The sequence below is a fragment of the Miniopterus schreibersii genome, assembly GCF_964146895.1.
Source record: "Miniopterus schreibersii genome assembly, chromosome: 4".
NCBI lineage: Eukaryota > Metazoa > Chordata > Mammalia > Chiroptera > Miniopteridae > Miniopterus > Miniopterus schreibersii.
Window position 1 is genome coordinate 25,652,877 of NC_138105.1, and position 22,498 is coordinate 25,675,374.

Sequence of the window (22,498 nt, forward strand, 5' to 3'; positions counted from 1 at the left end):
ACAACTGTAAGTCTACTTTTGTGTCCCCCCCGCCCCTACAATTATCAGTGCTGTGAAAGAAAGTCACAGGATGCCTTGAGAATATAAAACTTAGCATCTAATCTAGTCTGTGCACGGTGGCAGGGTATGCCAGATCATACAGGCCTGTCAGGCCTTGTTTGGGTAATTTGGATCTTGATCCTAATAGTAGTGGCAAGTCATCTGAAGGTTTGTGCTGGGAATTTGGAGAAGGAAAGTGATATAATCAGATTTTCACACTGGAAAAGTCACCCTGCTATTGTATGGAAAATGGCTTGAAGGCAACTAGAACTGAGAGAGTGAGGGGATATTTCAGTAGTATAAATGAGAAGATGTAAGCTCTTCCAGTCCTAGGTGTTTTGGGAGCTTCAGGCTTTGGTGCAGACATCGCCAAGTCCAAGAACTACACCACGTGTATAATTAGTCCCAAAAATGGCACAGAAATGGCATTAAGAAACCCTAACCACAAAGATTCGAATGTCTTAAGGGGTGGACCCCAAGTTCCTGAGGAACATGCACTTTGCCAAGAAGCACAACAAGAAAGACCTGAAGAAGATGCAGGCTGACAACACCAAGGCCATGAGTGCACATGCGGCTATCAAGGCCCTTGTAAAGCCCAAGGAGGTCAAGCCCAAGATCCCAAAGGGCAGCAGCCACAAGTTCAGTCAACTTGCTTACATCACTCACCTCAAGTTTGGGAAGTGTGCTCATGTCTACATTGCCAAGGGTCTCAGGCGGTGGCTGCGGCTACAGCTCAGGTTCCAGCTCAGGCTCAGGCTCCCAAAGGTGCCCAGGCCCCCACAGAGGCTCCAGAATAGAGGTCTCTGTCCACCAATGTGAGGGTGGAAGGACTGGTGTCACCCCTCGGCTGCTGTCTGCATGGAGTTGGTGTCCTCCTGTGCTATTTGTACAAAGAAACCTGAGACAGGATCTGTCCCACAAAAAGTGTGTGTGTGTGTATGTATATATATATATAGTATAGACCAGAGGATTTTAACTTGGCCTTCAGGGTGATGGTGGAGGTAGAGCTAATGAAGTTAAATATATTCAAAAAGTATTTAGAAAGTAAAATTAACAAAATAATTCTATAAAAATTGTAGAGATAACATTTTATAATATATGAAGTTATTTTTAGGAAAATTAATATATTTTCTGTGTTGAAAAGGTGGTTTTAATGCAGCCATTTATTGTCAGTGGTAATAACCTTCCCTAAAAGAGTGCAGAATTACATGTTTCTTACTCTCTTCTTTTAGTGACCAAGAATTTAACTGAGAAAAGATCAGCCAAATTGTCAGAAATGTCTCCAGTGCCTATGAGATCAGCTGGTCAAACAGCTAAAGCCCATTTGCATCAGTCCCACAGAGTAAGCCAGGTGCTTCAAGTGCCAGCTGTTAATTTGCACCCCACCAGGAAGAAGGGGCAATCAAAAGACCCTGCCACACTGAGTGAGTATTCACAATTAATATCACATTCATTTAATTGGAATTTCCAGGGGAGTTCGAATGAAAAATAGTTACTAATGTAAGTGTTCAGGAGATTAGCTATTGTATTTTGTGTAATTAACCATCATTCATGAATTTTAAAATGTGTCATTTTGCCTATAGGTATTTGATGACAGTATACATGTTTTAAATGCTGACATTGGAATTCCTGTAATCAGATCAACTGAAAACCTAACAGCAATACACTTGGGTACCAAGGGCTTACTGCAGTCAAAGGTGCATTTAATCAATTACCTAATGCAAATGCAACCTTTAAGAATGAAGTTGCTTATTCTAAAAGGGACTGTATGTTGGTTTTTCATTAATGACTACTTCTAAAAACCCTAGTTAGGAGACACAAGAGCATGTAAAGTACATAAAGTATAAACCACACTTTTTTCCCCTCTGTTTGGCCATGTAGACATTATCAAAATTACTTTTATTTGTTGTTTTAATAGTATCACTATTAGAGCTTTTAGATTGGAAGCCAGATTAGTTTTGGTAATTAGTCTAGCATTATTAGCCTAGCATAATTAGCCTAGCGTTATTACTTAGTCTATGCATTATACATAGGACATAGTCAGTAGAACTTTGTGAAATGTGAATTTAATTTGATTTTGGTTTGCAATCCAAAGTTGAAAAGAAATGCCTATACCTTTGCTAGATTTTCAGTCTGGTGGTATAGACACTCACACAAATGGGTATCTTCAATAAAATGAGTTTGCTGTTATGCCAGGGATCTGTACAGAACCTATAAAACAACAGAAGAGGGGGAGCTTTTAGGGCAGGCAGAGGTAAAGTAAAGCTTCAGAGAAGGCTTTTTGGAGATAACACCTGAGCAGATCCATAAAAGTAGATCAGGAAAGAGGTAATTCGGCAAAGATTCCAGAGAAGTTGCTTCAGGCAGAGGAAAAACTTGGTATCTCCAAGGAGCTACAGGCAGTTTGCTGCCTCTGAGTACTAAGCTACAGGAAGAATGTTGAAACAATAATAATTAGAGCTGATACAGAGCACTTACTGGGTGTTAGACACAGTTCTAAGCACTTTGCTAACTGTATATATTATATTCATTTAATCTTTATAAGAACCCTGTATGATAGGAACTACTCTCACTCGACGGGGAAGCCGTAGAGGGTCTAAGTAACTTACACATTACCAGTAAGTGTTGGAGCTGGGAGTCGAGCCCAGGCTAATTGGCTCAAAGTCTTTGCTTTTAACCACTGTGCTAAATAGCCACCGAGGATAAAGATAAGTAAAGTCATAAGCATGCTGAAGTTATAAAATGGCATGCTAAAGGAAGGTTGCCAGTGGGCAGCTATCAAAGAGATCTGAGCAAGGCAAGGGCCAGTTAATGTTGGAGAACAATAGGGGCTGCAGTAAGACTGGAGACTGAGACCCGAATGGAAAGCTGATGTGACAGTTAACTGGAAGTTCCTCAGAGCCTGAACTAGTTTGGTGACTATGAAAATGAAGAGAATTGAATGCAAAATTCAAGTTGATAAGTTTACTTGTTAGGAGTAATAAATGGGACAGGTCTAGCTCTGGTTTCTTGCTTGGATGTGATCACCTGAGATGCATTATTACTTGTACCAGGTAGCCCTCTTCCCTCTTCTTGTAATACAGACTTCATCTATGTGATAAATACATTGATATTAAAACGGCACTTATTAAGTAAAAACGGCAAGTACGCTGTGATTTGAATTATTTCAGTGTCAAAGGGCTGCTTGTCACTATGCCGAATCCTTGTCAAAGTTGGGCTTACTTTACTGGTTGAGTACAGTGTCAATAGCTCTCTGATATTTCTTAGAGATGTATGTCAATATATGGAAACCATTGCTAAGTTTGATCTATGCTAAACACGACCACCTGTTGGACAAGAGTAATGATAGAACTTTGCAGGAATGTTTCCATTGGGCTCCATACTATTTTTCTATAAATTCATGATTCTTTCTGTTGTCTACTTCTCTCCTGTAGTGTGAATTTAGTGCTCTTGAAAAGGGCTGGACTGGCAGCCCTGCAGCCTCTTCTGTATTCCCACAGCACAGATGCACCACAGGTAGTGACAGTGCCAACATCCCCACACTGCCCCTGCCACATGCCTCGCCCTGACTTAGAGAGGCCACCTCTAGAGGGGAGGGAAGAGTTTGAATATATGCCTTCTCTATTAATACTTCCTACAAGTGTATCAATTGTGGGGCCTGGGACTTAGACTGTTAAATCAATTTCCCTTATGTCACAAAACAAACAAGAACTATTATAATCTGGTCTGTGCTTACTGGCTGAATTTGAACAAATAACCTAGAGGTGAGAATCTCTGTATACCATTACCCAGTCATTTAGTGCGTTTGTCATTTACACATTTCAGTTGAATACACTAGCCATTGTGCATCGTGGCTTTAGTTATGTAGTAATTCAGGCAACTATAGGCTTTCTAATTGTGAAGTGATGCTTATTTGCTTTTTTGGTTTTATTTTTAGGTACAAGTATACCTCAGAAAGTTTCAGGAACAACTGAAGAAATGAGTGGTAAGAAACATACAGAAGATACTATTTCTGTGGCGTCATCCTTACATTCGAGTCCTCCTGGATCTCCTCAAGGTTCCCCACGCAAAGGTAAGACGAGGCAGTGCAAACTGGTCCTTGCTTTACCAGACAACACTTTGTAACACATTTTATTTTTCATTCTGTAGTAATAACAAAATATGAAGGGAAGCATAACTTCTAATACTTTTTGAACTTGCATATTTTGGTTGGAATTGTTCATATGCTTTCCAGGTATTATGTAGGACTTCTGTAGTCAGTGTTTGGTTCTTACTTGACAGAGGACAAGCATGGATAAGAATGAAGGCAGAGGTCCTAGTAGTTTCGTTCTGTGCAGATTCTTAATGTTGCTATTCTGTGGAGTATTTGAAAATAAGAATTTCTAGAAGAAATTGTTTTTAACCAACAACAAGATTTAGGAGAAGAAACAAATATTTAGGTTGATGCATTCCTTTCTTTAGTAATGGAGTATTACCTTTTTGTTAATCAGGATTTAAAATAACCAATACCCTTATGGATTTCTATATTTATATTTATTCATATAGAACCTCTTGAGGTAAAATAATCTGAAATCACTCTTGTTCATTTACATGTTTTTGTAATTCAGACTAAGTTTTTCTTGACTAGCCTGGACAGTATGCATGTAGATGTCATTGTGTTGGCATGTAGCATTCTAAATAGTGTGTGTGTTTTTACATTGGCCCATCCACACTTTGTATGTACCCTGTTGAAAAAGGCTCCTTAGTCCTGGCATTGTTTTCACAGATGTAAAAGAATTACATCTTTAAATAGTCACAGTGCTGAATAGTACATAGTCAGAGGGAAGACAAGCTTATGAATTACAGCAGGAAGGAAAAGCTTCCAGAGCTTTCCTCAGCTCCCAAGTCCTAAGTGTCATCTCACTTCTGGAGGATTTTTCTTAATTTTGCTCCCTGTGTCGCAGCAATGTGGTACAGTGATGTCAGACCTGATTTGGATCCTGACTCTGTGTCCCCTCCTATTGCTGTGTCACTACACTACAAGTCACTGATTTACAAGGTCAGGTTTCCTATATGTAAAACGGGGTGGGGGGGAACGACACCACCTATTTTATATAAGGATTGAATGAAATAATATATATAAAGGCTGATACATGGTAAGTGTTCAGTAAGTTGGAGTGTCTCTTCTCTTTCCCTGTTTCTACCCCCAGGATGACATAGCTCCATAGCTGACCTGCCCTTTCCCTTATTCACATAGCTGAGACTGGCTAGAATTTTCATTCAGATTTTACTAAGAAAAGCTTTGTAAAAATAAATAGGACATAGTATATATAAAAGGTGTGTTTATAAAACAAATGTTTCTGATCCTGTTGTGTGTAGCTCATGCATGATTTTATGAGGCAGGCGAGTCTGCTTCATCTCTTTACTACCTCAGTGGTCCTTTCAGGTTGGAGAAGTGGGACGGGGAACAGTGCCTGTGTGATCTCAGTGCTCTTTCAGGAACACCTTTACACCCTCCACCGCTTTGGGATGCTATTCAGAAAGTCCCATTATAGACAATTCTCTAACCAGTGTGACTTGTGGAAAGAGGTATAGGAACAGGAATTTCCCTATTGTTCTTACTCCCAACAGAAAATTCACTCTCACTTCTGGAATTAGAGAAGTCTTTTCTCCATTGTGTCTTTCTATGTGTGACCAACAAGCAACTGTGATGTTTATTGTGAGCCTATCATAGTCACGTGGAGAATTCTTAGGAACCGGAAGAAGTTTTTTTCTTCAAAACTATTTCCAGTTCTTACATACACTCTTTCGAAACCCCCACCGAATATTTCTCTATATTTCTGTAGATAGACTTTTGCCTGAGGTCTATGACTGAACAAAAATGCTATTAAATAAACATACATTATTATTAGGATAAGTTCCTAGTCCTTGCTGAACTTTGGAATTTGTTCTTTGTTTTCTAACAATTAAGAAAATAAGCCTGCCTTCATATTTTTCACAAAGAATTTAAACAGGTAAGAACTTTTTAAAAAAGATTTTAAGTATAGTTGGTATACAAAATTATATTAGTTTCCCGTGTACAGCACAGGGATTCAATATTTGCATACCTTTCAATGTGATCAACCCTCTAATTTTAGTAATCATCTGTCCCTATGCAAACTTATCACAATATTATTAACTGTATTCCCCTTCACTTTTTTCACCTATTCCCCCACCATAAACAAGTAAGAACTTTTAAAAAGTGCGACATCAGGAGTCCTTAACCTTTTATCTTCCCCAGTGCTAAAATAAGGCAACCTTTCCACCTTGGAGATATAACAGGATCAGAAATTGTGCTTTATAAATACATTTATTGTGTATACTATTTATATGTCCAATCTGATTTTTTTAAGTACTATTCTCATTTTCTACTCCCAGCAAACATTACTTTATTTTTATTATTTTTAATATTTTTATTGATTTTTGAGAGAGAGGAAGGGAGAAGAATAGGGAGATGGAAACATCAATGAGAGAGAAACATGAATTGACTACCTCCTGCATGCCCCCTACTGGGGATCCAGCCCGCAACCCAGGGGCATGTGCCCTGACCAAGGAACTGAACCAGTGACCTCTTGGTTCACGGGTCAACATTCAACCACTGAGCCACACCAGCTGGGCCTATCTGATTTTTGCTAACCTTTTTCTTAGTAGAATCTGCCTGAACATTCTAGAGGTAGTTACTTTTAAGAAATACTTTTTAAAATATTTTTGCTTATGATTTTTTACCAGCTTATTCTGATCAAGGTAACCTTTATCCTTTGTTCTGTCTTGCACTGACTGCTGTGTAATGCTATATAGAAGACTCTCCATGCATTAAATTATATGTTGCTAGATTTCAATTTTTCAGATATTAAGATGTTAGATTTTTCTTTTCTTTGGTGGGGGGTGGGGGTGTTAGAGTTTTTAATAGTGAAATGTTATATAAACCAGGCTAATTGTGATTAATTGGAAAGAATTAATTGACCATGACAGGGTTTTTGCATCTCTCCCTCCAGTTGGCAGTATCATATCTGATCACAGCATCCTGCTGCACCTCTCAGGGTCTACCTCATCCCCTCCCAGTGAGTCCAGCACCGAGATCAGTGGCCACAGCTACCCCGGCATAGGTGGGGTTTACTTGCAAAAGAAAATCCTTCAAATTACCAGGAGCACAGCCAAAAGAACAGACAGGACCAAGAAGGCCACTGAGGAGAATAGAGACAGGACAAGTTGTGAGAACACAGCCAGAAAAAGAATGACATCCCCGTTTAGAAGATTTAGGGAAAGAACCCTTTCAAGGGAGAGACTAGCCAACAGCAAAAAAGAGGACGCAGATCACAATCAAGCTGCAGAAAGCTGTGAGACAGTGAAGGATGTTGGGAGCAACATCAAAGATGAGAAAGGGAGTGACATCTGCAGTTCCAGTAGCCGAGGCAACAGTAACGCTCTAAACTGCTTCTATACGCGATTCAAGTCTAAAAGGAGGAAGACACTCTGAAGTTCCTTATTTAATTTTAGTGTTAAATTTGTTTTCATTTATTAATGTAAATGGAGCTTAAGTTATTTGTCAAAGCTTAGGCAAATAATTTAGTAAAATACTATTTATAAGTATTTCATGGTTAGTGTTACAGATCCTCTAGCAACAAAGTCCTATTTAATTAAAGTGCCTTATTTTTACATGTTATTAATGTCAGTAAACTTCACATTCTTGTATTCTGTAGTTGGCTTTATTTCCTGCCAGTAGCAGCTGGGTCTGTGAGTGAAATAAGTAGAGGAGGCTTTTTAAGAACCAGTATATACTTTCACATTAAAACCCCCAATAACGATCTGATCAGACAGAACCTTTGCCTCAGAGAATTTTATTGCTATCTTCTTACTGCAACTACTTCACAAGCTAAAGGAAAAAGAAGTGTTTGGGAGGCAACAAACGGCATCTTGTCCACGTACACTTTTTTTTATCATCCACTTTTCATATCTCTGATCAGAGGAGGAGGGAGAAATGGTCTAACATAGCAGGTTCAAGGTCATCTGGGAAACTTGTTACAAAATCCAGTTACTCTGTTCCACCACAGACCTCACAAATTTGAATTGCTAGAGATGGGCCCAGGAATGTGTGTTTTAGTAAGCTTTCCGGGTGATTGTTAAAATTGATTCTATTTACGAAATACTCATCTAATGGACATAGGAATGAAAATTTTAAAACAGTAAAGCAAGTCTATCCCCTAGGATAAAAAAGAAATTATTTTTTTCTTTGGAGAATTTTTAAATTTATTTTTTTATTACAGTTTACATTCAGTATTTTTGTTAGTTTCAGGTGTACAGGACAGTGGTCAGACAATCATAGTTTAAGGAGTGCTTCCCCCTGTATTTCCTGTACCCACCTGGCACTGTACATAGTTATTACAGTATTAGTGACTATATTCCCTGTGCTGTGCATTGTACATCCCTGTAACTGTTTTGTGACTACCAATTTGTATTTCTTAATCTCTTCACCTTTTTTACCCAGCCCCCTCAATCCCCCTCCCATTTGGCAATCATCAGTCTGTTCTCTGTATCTATAAATCGCATTCAATTTTGTTCAATTTATTTTTTATTACCTCATCTTGCAAATTGACCAGTTAATTCCTGAAGGGCACTGATAAATAGTAGTGATCCCAAGATCAGAGAATGGATAGGAGCTGAGACTGGCTTGTCCTGTGCCTGGCCCTATAAGCTAAATATAAATCACACATTTTCTGGGTCTTAATTTTTCTCTCTGAAATAGTTAATGAAACTGCTTAATAAGGTTATTGTTCAACACAGTTTTTTTATTTAATGACTTGAGTTGTATATGATTATAAAGCCTATAGCTCTTGAGATTCCTAAGGACTGAACCAAAGGTTATATACCTATCGAGCCACATTCTCTCAATGAACAAGAACATAATTGTTTGCTTCTTTGAGACCTACTCCTTGCTGGGAGTACTACAGCATTTCTTTTTAGACAAAAGAAGTTTGGTTACTTTTCTAACACTTAGGAAAACTAACTCTTACATACATTTAACTATCAGGCTGCAGATTTGTTTTGGGATCCTTCCACTTCACTCCATCTCCAGCCTTTATCCCAAAGAATGCAAAAGAAAATCTCTCTAGCTATATCTGCTGTGCAGTGAGACATAAAACAATTTAAAATAGGTAGATGCTGTTTTTTTCATAACATTCTTATGTCAATTCAGCTGTTGAATGTAATGTAATATTCTGCAAAGCTGGTGAAGACAAAGAAAACTAGGTATAAGATTAAATCCAAACCTAAAACCATTTTTTAAAAAATACTAAAACAGTGACTTTCAACTTGGGGCACGACTTCTTAGGTGACATAAGCGAAATATCTGGGGTAAGTATATGTAGTTTGGAAAAGCAAAAATATAATTCTTTCCCTTGAGTCCTGACTGCTGTCTCTCACCAGTACCTCAAGAGGTGGTATTTTGGACACTCAGGTCAGGCCATGAAATATTTATGTTAATCAAAAGAGGGGACATAGAGTTAAAAAGAAGTTGAGAAACTCAATATATGTAACTTCTTAATGTTTTTTTCATATACTAAATGTCTTCTTGTTTTATTAAATTTCTGTAGCTTTGTGAGAACCTGGGGCAGATAGTTGGACTAGTTTTCTCAGTAATAGTGGCCTTGACTTCTTTATTTGTTAAACTTGGAGTTGAATTGGTATGGTGTGGGTAGGTAAGTGGATGAATATGTAAGGGAATGTCCTCTCCCTGACCACATTCCCCCGCCTGTTTTCTTATTTTGTTGTTTGATCACTTGTCTTCTCTCATTCAGGTTATGCACTTGTACCATCAGCTAAATCTGACAACCTATCTGACTCCAGCCATAGTGAGATTTCTTCACGGTCCAGCATTGTGAGCAATTGTTCTGTTGACTCCATGTCTGCAGCTCTACAGGATGAACGGTGTTCCTCCCAGGCTGTAGCAGTCCCTGACTCCACTGGGCCATTGGAAAAGACAGAGCACCCCTCAGGGACAGGAGACCATAGTCATCTTGGCCCTGGGTAAACATCCGTGCCTGTGTTTATACCAGAAAACTTAAGCCAAGTAGCCACTACACAGTGCTCCCCAGCTACCCTGTGGAGTGGTTGCAAGGGGATCCTTATTAGAGTGTGAAGGCCAAGTGTGTATTCTCTATACTGGATATGCAAATAAGTACTTTTCTGAAAGATGTATGGGTGCTCATATCTTAAGTGTTACTGAATTCAAGTTAACTTTCTATCACATATACCTTTTCAATCAGAACATAAACCTTTTCAGTTAGAACACAAAGTGAAGTTGTTATTGATGTGGGGGGGGGGGGGTTTAGCATCCTTACTGTTAGGTTGGAGATTGCTGAAAAGACTGCGTCTTTGACCCTTACTCTCTGAAAATACGATTTAGGGAGTGAGAATTACCAGCTAGCAAAAGAGTTTAGCTCTAAATTTCTAATTAGAGTCAAGCAAAATGGAAATTTTTGAAAAAGTTGATTCTGAACTGATAAATATTGTTAGATTTGGTGTACTTTAATATGTAAAATGTAAGATATAATAAAGTAGTATCATCATATTTGTAAAGGCTTCTAAACTATGATTTTCTAGACCAGGGGTCAATCTTTCTATGAAACTTAGTAAATATTTTAGTTTTTGCAGGCCATAAGGTCTGTTTCAACTGCTCAACCTTGTTTCACCAGAGCAGCCTTAGACAGTATGTAAACAAACAGACATGTTGTGTCCTAATAAAACTTTACTTGCAAAAACTGGCAGAGGACTGGATTTGACCATGGGCCCTAGTTTGGTGGCTCCTGCTTTATACTATACATCAGAGGTTCACAACCTGTTGTTTTTTTTTGTAAAGGGCTAAATAGCAAATATTCTAGGCTTTGCAGGCTGCATAGGGTCTCTGTCTCAAATTCTTTGGAGTGTTTTGTTTTGTTTTGTTTAAACCCTTTAAAATGCTTTCCTCCAGACCATACAAAATGATCCTGTTGGCTGGATTTCGCCCATGAGCCTTAATCTGGGGACCCCTGCTGTAAATGATAGAATTCATTTCGTAGTGGGGAGTTGGGAAAGTTGCTATTTACTTGGTATTGGACTTGGCTTATCTGAGAGGTACCCTGAAAGATAGGCTAACCTCAGAGGTGCATTCCTGTAGTTGGGAATTCTTAATTCTACCTGCATGGAGAGAACCTAGCATTATGTTAAACAAGAATAAAAAGTGTATGCTTAATTTTATTCATTTTAAGCTTCAGTTTTCATTTTCATTTTCATTTAAAATCAATTCAAGAAAAATTCTAAGGAAATCTTGCTAAGTATTTGCTTTTCTTTTTTAATCCTCACCCGAGAATGTTTTTTCCATTGCTTTTTAGAGAGAGTGGGAGGGGGAGAGAGAGAGTGGAAGGAGGAGAGAGAGATCAATGTGAGAGAGACACATCGATTGGTTGCCGCCCACACGCTTCCCAACCCGACCAGAATTGAGCCTGCAACCAAAGTTCATGCCCTTGGCCAGAATCAAATCTGGGACCCTTCAGTCTGCAGTCCAGTGCTCTTAACCACTGAGCAAAACCGGCCAGGGCTCTTCAGTGTATGTTTCTAAGCTAAGTATTAACATTAATGCCAGTAGGTGTTTAGTGATGATTGATGATAGGGTCACTGTTTTCCACTAGGTTATTTTGGCATGAACTCTTGTGATACGTGTTCTGTAGTCTCTTGTACACATTTAATACTTGCAATAGGCAGAAGAAAGGTTTTCCAGTAAGCTAGTAAATTACTTTTAATTGTGTATCTTCAATTTTAGATGGACACTCTCAAAGCCATCTCTAATCAAGAGTTTAGCTGTCTCATCTTCTATGAGCAATGAAGAGATTTCTCATGAGCACATCATTATAGAAGCAGCCGATAGTGGTCGTGGAAGTTGGACTTCCTGTTCAAGCAGTTCCCATGACAACTTCCAGAGCCTTCCAAACCCAAAAGGCTGGGATTTTTTGAACTCTTACCGGCATACCCATTTGGATGGCCCCATTGCTGAAGTTGAACCCTCTGACTCTGAGCCCTATTCCTGCCCTAAAGGCTGCTCTAGAACTTGCAGTCAGTGTAAAGGAAGCCTAGAGACTAATCAGATGAGGCAGAGTTGGGCCTCCTCCAGTTCTCTTTCTGACATCTACGAACCAAACTATGGGACAGTTAAGCGGAGAGTGTTGGAGAGCACCCCAGCTGAGTCATCTGAAGGCTTGGACTCCAAGGATGGCGCTGACCCAGCTTATAAAACTATTACTTCAAGTACAGAAAAGGGCTTGATTGGTAAGCTCTGTTGTGTCTTTTTAGAGATTGTGGCAAATGTCTGTGACATTTAGAGATTAAGTGGTAAAAATGACAATGGGGCAACTTGGTTTAGAATTTTATTCTTTATAAAAATCCCTTCTCTCACTTCAACCCTTCTTCCCTCTTCAAACAAATTATTATTTTTTTTAAGTTCATGATTTCTCAAGGGCTTTGGGACAGGTATTAAAGCCTGTTAAAATGAAAAGGCTAGTATGAAGGCATTTAATTAAGAGGACAGGTTTATTTGTCTTGTTTTGTTTTTGAGGTATTTTTGTTCATTGAGGAAATACTTCATTACTGTGTAACAGTAATAAAGGGATATCCTCTTTGTCACATAAATTATTTGGACCGCAGTTGCTATGCATACAAGGTAGAAGCTTTCAACCTGATACTGTTAGGTCGTACAGGTGAGAAGGAATGTGATGAGGAAATCTGGAACATTTTTCAGTATACCCTCCTGGAGCATGTCATGGGTGCACTAACTCCTGTTCCTGGCTTCTATTCTAACCACACACAGCTGTCTTGGTATATTCTTTCAGTGTTTAAGCATCAAATAAATTTTTTAATCTCTTCCTTGAATTTCTAGGTGACTGGGCAAGTTACTCACATTCTTCACTCTTGTCTGTCTGCTTTTGACATCCTTTCCATTCCCTCGGTTCATCCCCCACAGACGGGAATGGAATCCTTTCTGACCTTGATACTACATGCAGATTTTACTAACAGAGCTCTAGAAATTTAGTTATGGACAAACTTGATCCTCAAAAGGGAAAATTAATTTAGAGTTACTTTAATGGTCCTTTTTAATTTGTTCTGCTTATATGGAGGTATTGTTTGTTTTAAAAGTCACTTTTATGATCAAGAAATTCAGAGCCTTTTGTTGTGTGGGTTCTGTAGACTGGTCTTAATTTCATGGATCTTCCACTCTATCTAACCTATATCTGATGCTTTTAAAGCTTTGCCTTAGTCCCAGGGTTTATAAACTTAGGGAAAAGAATTTTAAATCACCGTTATTTTTAGTGTGCACTGACAGAGAAACTTAATTTGAGATGGATTTCCTAAAATGATGGTTTTTTTCTTCTTCACTTAACTACAGAGGAAAAGTTTGAAGTAAGACCCTTAAAGGAATTAGCTCCTCTATACCAGGAAAATTAAAGTTGTTTATTTGCCAGAACCGACAACTTAGTCTACCCAGGAGTGCCATAAAACAGAGGTCCATGTCTCAGGGGAAGGGAGAACAGCTTTAAATAGAGGGCCCAACAGTCATTTCTATGAAAATCCAATCAACATAGAGTAGATGTTTAGGATGGACTCAGTCATCATTGGGGTTGGTACTCCCTGAGGAGTTTTTCACACACTTCTGTGATATGAGGGCTGAACCTCGAAGGAATCTTGTCATCTGCCATCTCCTTCAGTTGTCTCATTCTATTTAATGTTTATAAAACTTAATGTAATTTATGTATTTTAAAAACAGGTTTAAATATTAAGTTTATTAAGCGTTTTAAAAATGTTTTTAATCTATCACTGCATATTCATTTTGTCCGTTTTTAAGTTGTTTTGTCGTCGTAATAAGTTTCAGGAGTTTTTTTAATTTCTTATATTTTTCATTAACATGTCCATTGCTTATTTTCCATGCCAGTGTACTGTGTCACCTCACCCAAGAAGGAGGATAGGTATAGGGAGCCACCTCCTACTCCTCCAGGATACATGGGGATTTCTTTAGCGGACCTAAAGGAAGGACCCCACCTACACCTAAAACCTCCAGATTATAGTGTGGCAGTGCAGAGGTCAAAGATGATGCATAACAGCCTGTCTAGACTGCCACCAGCTCTTCTCAGTAGCAACCCCATGGCCTGTGTTCCATCGAAGATTGTAACTCAGCCTCAGAGGCATAATTTGCAGCCATCCCATCCTAAACTAACAGACGTGACTGATGCAGATAGCGAAGCAGATGGTATGTTGACAAACTACCTTAATGGCTCTTAAATGAATTGCTGAACACTTTAAATGGTCTTTACTCTGGTATTTTAGCTAATCAGAAATGTTTTTGTGGTTTTTTTAAAAATATACTTTTATTGATTTCAGAGAGAGTAAGGGAGGGAGCGGAGAGAGAGAGAAACATCAATGATGAGAGAGTCACTGATCGGCCGCCTCCTGCACGCCCCTGACTGGGGATGGAGCCCGCAACCGGGCATGTGCCCTGATGGGGAATCTAATTGAAATCTTCTGGATCATAGGTCGATGCTCAACTGCTGAGCCATGCCAGCCGGGCCCAAAATGTCTTCTTAAATGCCTCAGAAGTCTCTGTTAAAAAAATAAATAAATAAAAATCTCTAAGTATGATGGTGTGTTTTTTAAATGAAAGAGGGCAAACTGCTTGATTGTGTGCCCAGTCCCCTTTTTCATCTCAAATGGAGTATTATATGTGATTGATAGCAGCTCAGTCTAAGAGGTGCTGGACATTGTTGGAGTCATGGTTTATATTAATGGAATATAAACCATGGAAACTTGAGACTGGAAGTATCAAAATGCAAAATTATCCGAAATCATGCTTTTGATATAGTTCATCTTATTAGCAAAACCCTTCATTGACTTTGCAGCTGTGGTTTGCTTTGTTTAAAATAAATGAAATTTTATCCTTTTAAACAATAGAGTAATAAAGTAAAAAGAAGTTATGAAATTCAAGTTTATTGTCAGCTTTCAATGTGATCAGAACTCATAAATGTTATTGCATGAAAATCTGAACCTTGATAAGATCATTGGGAGGATTTCTTTGTTGAAATTGACTAATTTTGTAACAGATAAGTAGATTGTTAGTTGATATTCATGAATATGCTCATCTGCCACTTAATTGTATCTTTATTATTTTCAGAAAATGAACAGGTTTCAGCGGTCTAGCCTGTGAATGACCCATTTGACATCTGCTGAAAGTCATAGAGGAAGGAGTGGGCAGAACCACCTCATGATTCCACAGGCCAACAAACAGCTCGCTGCTGCTACTCACCCAGAGGTTTCATTCCCTGTACTCTGAGCAATGCTAGCCCTGAATCATGCCTCCTTCATTAATCCCTGCAGATGCGTAGTTTCCTCAGCTATGGATGCTGTGCCTGAATACGTCTTCACTTTGCACACCACACCTGCCTTGGGACCACAGTTACTAGAACAAATCCAAACTTCCTCCCCATGTATAATATTATATCACTTTAGATTTTTCTTTAACAAGTTATTTTTAAGATAGTAGTCATAGTATTTTCAAGCCAGAGCTTGGGCTAATGGACAAATTCAAAACATCTGCCAATACTGAGGATATTCTTGTGTATTTTTAAAGTAACTTATTATTTGAAATTTTGTGGTTTTGTTTGTATTTGGGAGCTCTCATTAGCTGATGTTTATGTTTGAGGCCATAAAACTGTCTCTGATCTAACCAAACAGAAGTCATCTTTACAGAAGGACATGCTTGATCTGTACAGACTTTAAGGATCTGCGTCACCAATGCAGTGTCGGGTCTCAGTCTAAGTGGACTAGGAAGCCCTTTGCGGTTGAGGTGTTAGGAAGGAAAATACTCCATCTGCTGGTTTTGATTTGGAAGGCCAGATAAAACTGCCACTGGTTTCTTACCAGTCCTTTGGAAAGGGAGGGGCAATCCTAATTTCCAAAGAGTGAAATTTTTATGTTAAATAACATGTATACCAAGTCTTTCTGAACTGAAAGTCATGCTGCATCTAACTGAAAGTATAATCTGTAAGTAGAGAATGGGTTCTAGAGCATCCTACTCTATAGAAACCCAGCACTAAAATTTTCTCAACTCAGATATGGAGTTCTTTTTTTAAGGAAGTGTCTTTATTGGTGGTGTGACCCTGAGGATGAATTTAGCTCTGGGCAGTGTTCTGCTGCACTCCTCCCATGGCACAGTGTGAGACCAGCTGATCTTACAAACCTGCAGCTCCCAGCTGCCTGCAGTAAAGCAGGCTCACTAGCTCATGAAGGTATATAACTGGTTGAAAATTTTGTTGGGGTAAACAGGAGCTAGAATTATGGAAATAATTATGTCTTAGTTCCCAGTCTGGCCCTTGACTGGAAGGACATATACTTTTTAAGAGCCTGTTGGGCATGGCACTTTTAGGTATTTATTTAAAATTAAAATTTTAGTGATGGTTTAGTGGACAAGCTAGACTTTCCACATTTTTACAAATGAAATACAATGTATTCTCAGTATCGTTTAAATTTTTTAACTTGTTTTTTAGTGTAAAGGCAAGTGAGAGCTTAATTAATTTCTGTGACTACCAAAAAAAAGAAAAAAGCCAAAGCCATTGATGTGCACTACCCAGATCAGCTTGGAGCCAAATGGATTTACCTCGGAGTGCTGGTCCATAGTAAATGTATAGGGTTGAGTGTTTGTGACTTCCTTTCAGGTGTGTTCTCGTTTTTCCTAGCCATCTCGTCCCTGCCTCTGTCCCTGTGTCCTGCCTATCTCCTTCATTTTAAAATCATAAATCAGTTCCAAGTGGTAGATGGCAGTAGTCTATCTTTTCCATCAAAATGATTGTTTCTTCATTTTAGGAAAAATAGCATGTCTGAAAAATTCCCCTGGGCAAAATAATGTTAATCTAAAACCTAAGCCTTAGAAATGAACCCCAGGTATGTTAGAATGAGGCTGGTTGGCTCCATAGCTTTCTGGGTCCATTGAAATGGGAAGTAGCCCAGGACAAAATTCCTGGTTTGAAAGTGACGCTGTCGTGATTTTGCCTGTAAACAGTCATCCTCTGATCACAGATTTTTCCTTCACTGACTTGCACAATATTGTTTTCATGTCCAAAGTGAAGATATTTTTGCTATAACCATCTTTTCATCGAGTTTGGGTATTTATTCTCACCATTTTTATATTCATTACCCCAGAAAAATGTGCTGTTTGCATAGTGTCTGTTTATTTAGCAGGTCTTTCAAACCAGTGGGAGCTTTATACATCTTTGTCCTTAATGGTGTCAGTAACATAACATCTTGCACAGAGAGTTGGAGGCTTGTGGTTTTGGACTTGCACCTTGTAGCTGCCTTTGTTTCATCTAAGCTTAAACTGTGAGTATTTGGATTGGCTGATCACATTGATCAGGAACTAAAGCCAAATGCTTTGTAGTATGGTATGTACGTTTCCCTTAAAAAATCATGGGTGTTTTGGTTTCATATTTTATTTTAGGCTACATTCCTGCCTTCTCTGTCACATGACAAGAACAAGAGAAGCCTTAACCTGTATTTGATCCAATTTTAAATCCCCCTTTGCTTTTGTTTTTATTTTATAAATTTATAACTTTAATAGACTCATGCCCTCATCCCACCACAATTCTGAATCTGCCAGGACTATTGAAGCAGTAAATCCATGGTGCAAACTTTTGCCAAATAAGTTTCAACACAATTTCTTCATGATAAAAGATTTGCAGAATTAGTAAATCCAACATATACTTCCATAAAAGTTCATTGTAATTAATAGATTCTTACTTCCTCCAAATGATTACTTCCAGTGTGATTTTGAGGGAGAAAAAACCTTAAGTGGTTTTTCATGAGGGTGGTAAATTTCATATTGTTGCATCTGCATAGCCTCCTGGAGCATCTCTCCAGGCTGGAACTCGGCAGTAATCGGGGGTTTCCAAAATAAACCTAATTTTTATAAAGTGTTTTCTCCGCTACAGAAAGAACGGAAGTTTCCTTGTATATTTAAAACAATGATTGTTATTCTGATATATTTTAAATTTCTAAAAAATGTGATACTAAAGTAGATGTATCCCTTTAGAATTACCTCAAAGGCTAGAATGAAGGGAGAAATAAATCTTCAGAAAAGTGTCACAGGACATTTTCAAATTTAAACTTGAACCCCAGCTCATCTTTAGCTTTTGTTGTGCTTTTTTAAGGCTTTTTTATTTTTGATACACAGAATGCAGTTGTACTTGATCTTTTAAAATTGAAACATGAACTTCAGCAAGAGACAAAAACAAAACTGCACAGTCATAACAATCTAATAGCAATTATACTGCACAATTCAGTGATTGTAAAGTATCCTGTAACAAGCAATGTTTGTCTCCTATTTTGATACCTCTGAAACTTATGTCTTTTAGAAAGACGGTGCCTCTGTATGCTTTTTGTATTTTTACTGAGTGTAAATATTTGTTATATTTTTGGTTAAGAGAATGTAAAAGTACCATTTATTATTATCATATCTACTAATACATTGGTGAAATCAATAAAGAATCTACATTAACCTTCTCCGCACTTTATTGCAAATGTTTCGGCAGCAGATAAACTCAGAGGGCCAGTCTACGACCCACAGTGGTCCAAAGGCCTTATTTTTTGTCTTCAGAGAAATTCGAATGGTCCAACTATAATTGACTTTATAGTATCTGTAAAGCACAAAGATACTGTTTAATTTTTTAAAAGTGTGTTTGATTACAAGCTCAATAACACTGGCTTAAACCCTGTTGGGCTTGTTTTTCTCTTAGAAAAGTCTCAGGTAGACTGATAGATATAGTGACTCCACAGTGTTTCAGGAATCTGACCTTCACACCTTGGAGGCATCACCAGTGTTTCATGAAGGAAGGGCTGGGGGAGGGGGGGCTGCAAATGAGTCTTTTTTTTCTTGGTTAATCCTTGCCCAGAGATAGTTTTCCATTGGTTTTTGTAAGGGGGGGACGGGGGGACATTGATTGGTTCCCTCCCACCCAGCTGGGGCCTGGAATCAACTTGCAACTCAGGTACGTGCCCTTAACCAATTATCGAACCCTCAACCCTTTGGTGTGGGGCCGACATGTTACCACTGAGCCACACTGGCCAGGGCACAAGTCTCTCTTTTTATTAGCAAAACAGGTTTTCTAGAAGCTTCACTTGGATATTTCTCCTTAAGTCTCACTAGTTAGAACTGCATCACATGCCTGTTAGCTGCAAAGAAACATGGGAAATGAACTTTTCCGGCTGAGCAGTTGATGACCCCAAATAAAAGTGGGATTCTTTTTAGTGAAGCAGGAAAGAACGGGTATTGAACGGGCGTCCAGCTGGGCCTCCCACAGCACGCCTATTGCTCCTTTAGGAAGCATATGTAAACCAGGCAGTTTCTTTTATGGGATCAGATCTCAGGACCTGGAAAGAAGGGAGTTCTGCTTTAGTGGCCCCTTCTGAAATCCTCCCAATCTCCCCTCTGTACCCAGAGAATGGTAAGGCTTCTGCCTCCTCCCAGTTCACCCCTTCCCAACACGCAGCAGGTTTTCCCAGGCCATTCTTCCCTTGGCCGTCTCTCCGCAGTGTCACTAGTTCATTCCTTTATTTGGAAAATACTAAACACAAGTGTAGTAGGTTGAATAATGGCTACCCCAAAATACAAAGTCCTACTCCCTGAGACTGGAAATGGGACTCTGTTTGAGAAAAGGGTCTTTGCAGGTGTCATTAAGCATTCTGAGATGAGATTCCTTTGGATTATGTGGGTGGTCCCTAAATCCATCACTAGTATTCTTATAAGAGACAGACAAAGGAAAATGACCGATGCAGAGGAGAAGATAACGTGAAGACTTCAGAGATGTAGCCACAGAAGAAAGAATGCTGCCAGCCACCAGGAACTAGAAGAGACGAGATTCTTCCTTAGAGCCTGCAGAAGTGCCACCTCCGACACCTTGATTTGGAACTTCTGGCCTCTTCTCTTAAACCACCCAATTTGGAGTAATTTGTTACAGCAGCCCTAGGAAACTAACATACGGGACAATATTTGTCTGATGTTTGAGGACCCAGAACCTGGACTAAGGGATGTGGTGTCCCTAAGTACACCTTGGGGACCCCCTCAGACTACCCTCTAAAGGCATCTGACTAAACAGACCGGCCATCCCAGAGGCTTGCTCTGTGGCAGCCTCAGTTCACAGAGGGATGCCCCTGTCCTCGCCAAACTGGCTTCTCACTTTGCTCATTGCAGACATGCTGGTGAGTGTGCACTGGTGTCCAACTGTGATTTTAATTTTAATTTCCATAATGACTGATAATGCTAAGCATCTGTTCCAATACTTATTGGCCACTTAGATATTCTCTTTTGTGAAGTGGCTTTTGGGGTCTTGTTTGTTGCTAGAATATTGAAATACGATTGTTTTATGATGACCCTGTATTTAGCAACCTTACTCAATTCATTTATTCTAACAGTTTGTAGATCCTTTTTGCATTTTTCTATATGTTGATATTACCTGCTTGTAATGACTTTTCTTTCCAGTCATTTTGCATTTCATTTCCTGCCGTATTGCACAGGTCAGATCGCCAGTACAGTGCTGACTTGATGGTCAGGGTGGAGTTCATTCGTTCCTGATCTCGGAGGAAGTTTTCAGATTACACAGTTAAGCATGATGATTACTATAGGATTTTTGTAGGTAGTCTTTTTAGTAATAGTTTGGAAAATGGATTTTTGTCCAGTGCTTTTCTTGAATCTGTTGAGATGATAGAATTATTTTTTCTTCTGTTAGTGTGGTGAATTGACATATTTCCTAGTGTTAACCCCTCCCCATCCACTGCTCCCCCACTTCACACTTCACTTTCCACTTTGCTAGAATAAATTCTACTTGGTCATGACATGTTATTTTTATATCTCTAGGTTCATTTTGCAATGTTTTGCTCAGGGTTTTTGCATCCATGTTCAAGAGAAGGATGGTCTGTAATTTGCTTTTTTTTTGTAATACCCTTGTTCAGTTTTGGTATTAATATTAAACTGGGCTTGTGGAAAGAGCTGGAAATTGTTCTCTGGAAGTTTATGAAAGATTGAACTCTGGCCATTTTCACCTCCCTGGAGTCCCCCCCGTTTCATTGGCTCTGCACCACTGCAGAGCTCTGCCTGGGTTCACCCTCCCTTGCGTGTGGCCTGGAAGTTTCTCCAGGCAGATCTGAGCAGGAGTAGGTCCCACGCCTTCTTGTATCTTGTGCACTCAAGGATTACTGTCCTTCAGCGCCTGATGTTTAGTGTCTTAAGTAGCATTGTTTTATATATTTTATCTAGTGTTTTAGATACTTCAGGAAGGAGGGTCGAGTGCCTGTTGCTCCATCTCACTAAATAACAGAAGCAGACACTCATCCCCCTCCAAGGACAATCGTAAGTATACAGAAGGTTAGAACAACACAATTAACACACTTAACACCTGGAAAATATACATTATTTCTGGGTTACAATGAGTATTAATCAAAGTTGACTATAAAGTTAAGCCATAAAGAAATGATTAACAAATTTCAAAGAGTTCGAACTCTTTTTTTTTTTTTTTTTTTAATTGTATTTATTAACTTGAGAGAGGAAGGAAGAGAGAGAAACATCGATCTGTTGTTCCACTTATTTATGCATTCATTGGTTGATTCTTTCATGTGCCCTGATGGGATCAAACCCACAACCTTGGTTTGAAGGCGACATTCTAACCAGCTGAACTACCAGGCCTCGGCAAGAGTGAATTCTTATAGCAAAGGCCCTCTGCAGCAGGATGGAACTAGAAATTGGTAACAAAAATTTCAAAATTTGACAGTTAAGTAATGTACATCCCAATAACCCAGTGGAAAGCAGAAATTAATTTTTGCATTGGCAACTGTGAATTTTATTATGTAGACATGTAATGTGGCATGCATCTGTACAAGCTTTTCAGGCAGTGGTCTACAGCTAGGTTATGAATAATAAAAACATAATTTTTTCTCTCATTTTATTATAATGAAGTTTAACAGTACAGAAAAGTCACATAACCTTAGTAGGTCAGATTTCATAAACCCTGCAACATGAACTCTAAATATATTAAATACTGTTACACATTCAGACTTCCAATATACAGGTACTTGGAAGGTAGAAATTATTTTGAACTGAAGGAAAATGAAAATATGAGCATCAACATTTTGGATGCACTTACAGCCATACTTAAAGGGAACTTTATAGCCTCAAATGCATATCTTAGGAAGTAGAAGGGCTAAAAATGAATTAGCTATATAACATTCTTAAGAAACCAGAATAATAACCTCAAATTAAATTCAAATAAGTGGAAAAAAGTAGCAGAAATGAAAATATAACATGCAGAGAAGTATTAAAGCAGATATTTTAAAAGACTAAAAAAATTGCTAAACTCTTGGTGAGAATGGTCAGGGGGGAAAAATG

At 38.7% G+C, this 22,498-nt stretch overlaps 1 protein-coding gene across 4 annotated transcripts in view; it reads left to right on the plus strand.

The window, feature by feature from the left end:
• The window catches only part of RAPGEF6 (Rap guanine nucleotide exchange factor 6), a 186,401-nt gene extending 167,782 nt beyond the window's left edge, over nucleotides 1–18,619 (plus strand). For 2 of the 4 annotated variants that reach the window (XM_081136609.1, XM_081136610.1), the window contains 6 exons: nucleotides 1,272–1,463; nucleotides 3,977–4,111; nucleotides 9,852–10,080; nucleotides 11,852–12,354; nucleotides 14,012–14,326; nucleotides 15,245–18,619. In XM_081136609.1, the coding sequence (XP_080992735.1) occupies nucleotides 1,272–1,463; nucleotides 3,977–4,111; nucleotides 9,852–10,080; nucleotides 11,852–12,354; nucleotides 14,012–14,326; nucleotides 15,245–15,270 (1,400 nt within the window). In that variant the 3' untranslated portion in view covers nucleotides 15,271–18,619. The remainder of the gene's footprint in view (nucleotides 1–1,271; nucleotides 1,464–3,976; nucleotides 4,112–9,851; nucleotides 10,081–11,851; nucleotides 12,355–14,011; nucleotides 14,327–15,244) is intronic. The other 2 variants (XM_081136611.1, XM_081136612.1) reach the window with 2 other exon arrangements.
• The last annotated feature ends 3,879 nt before the right edge of the window (nucleotides 18,620–22,498 follow it).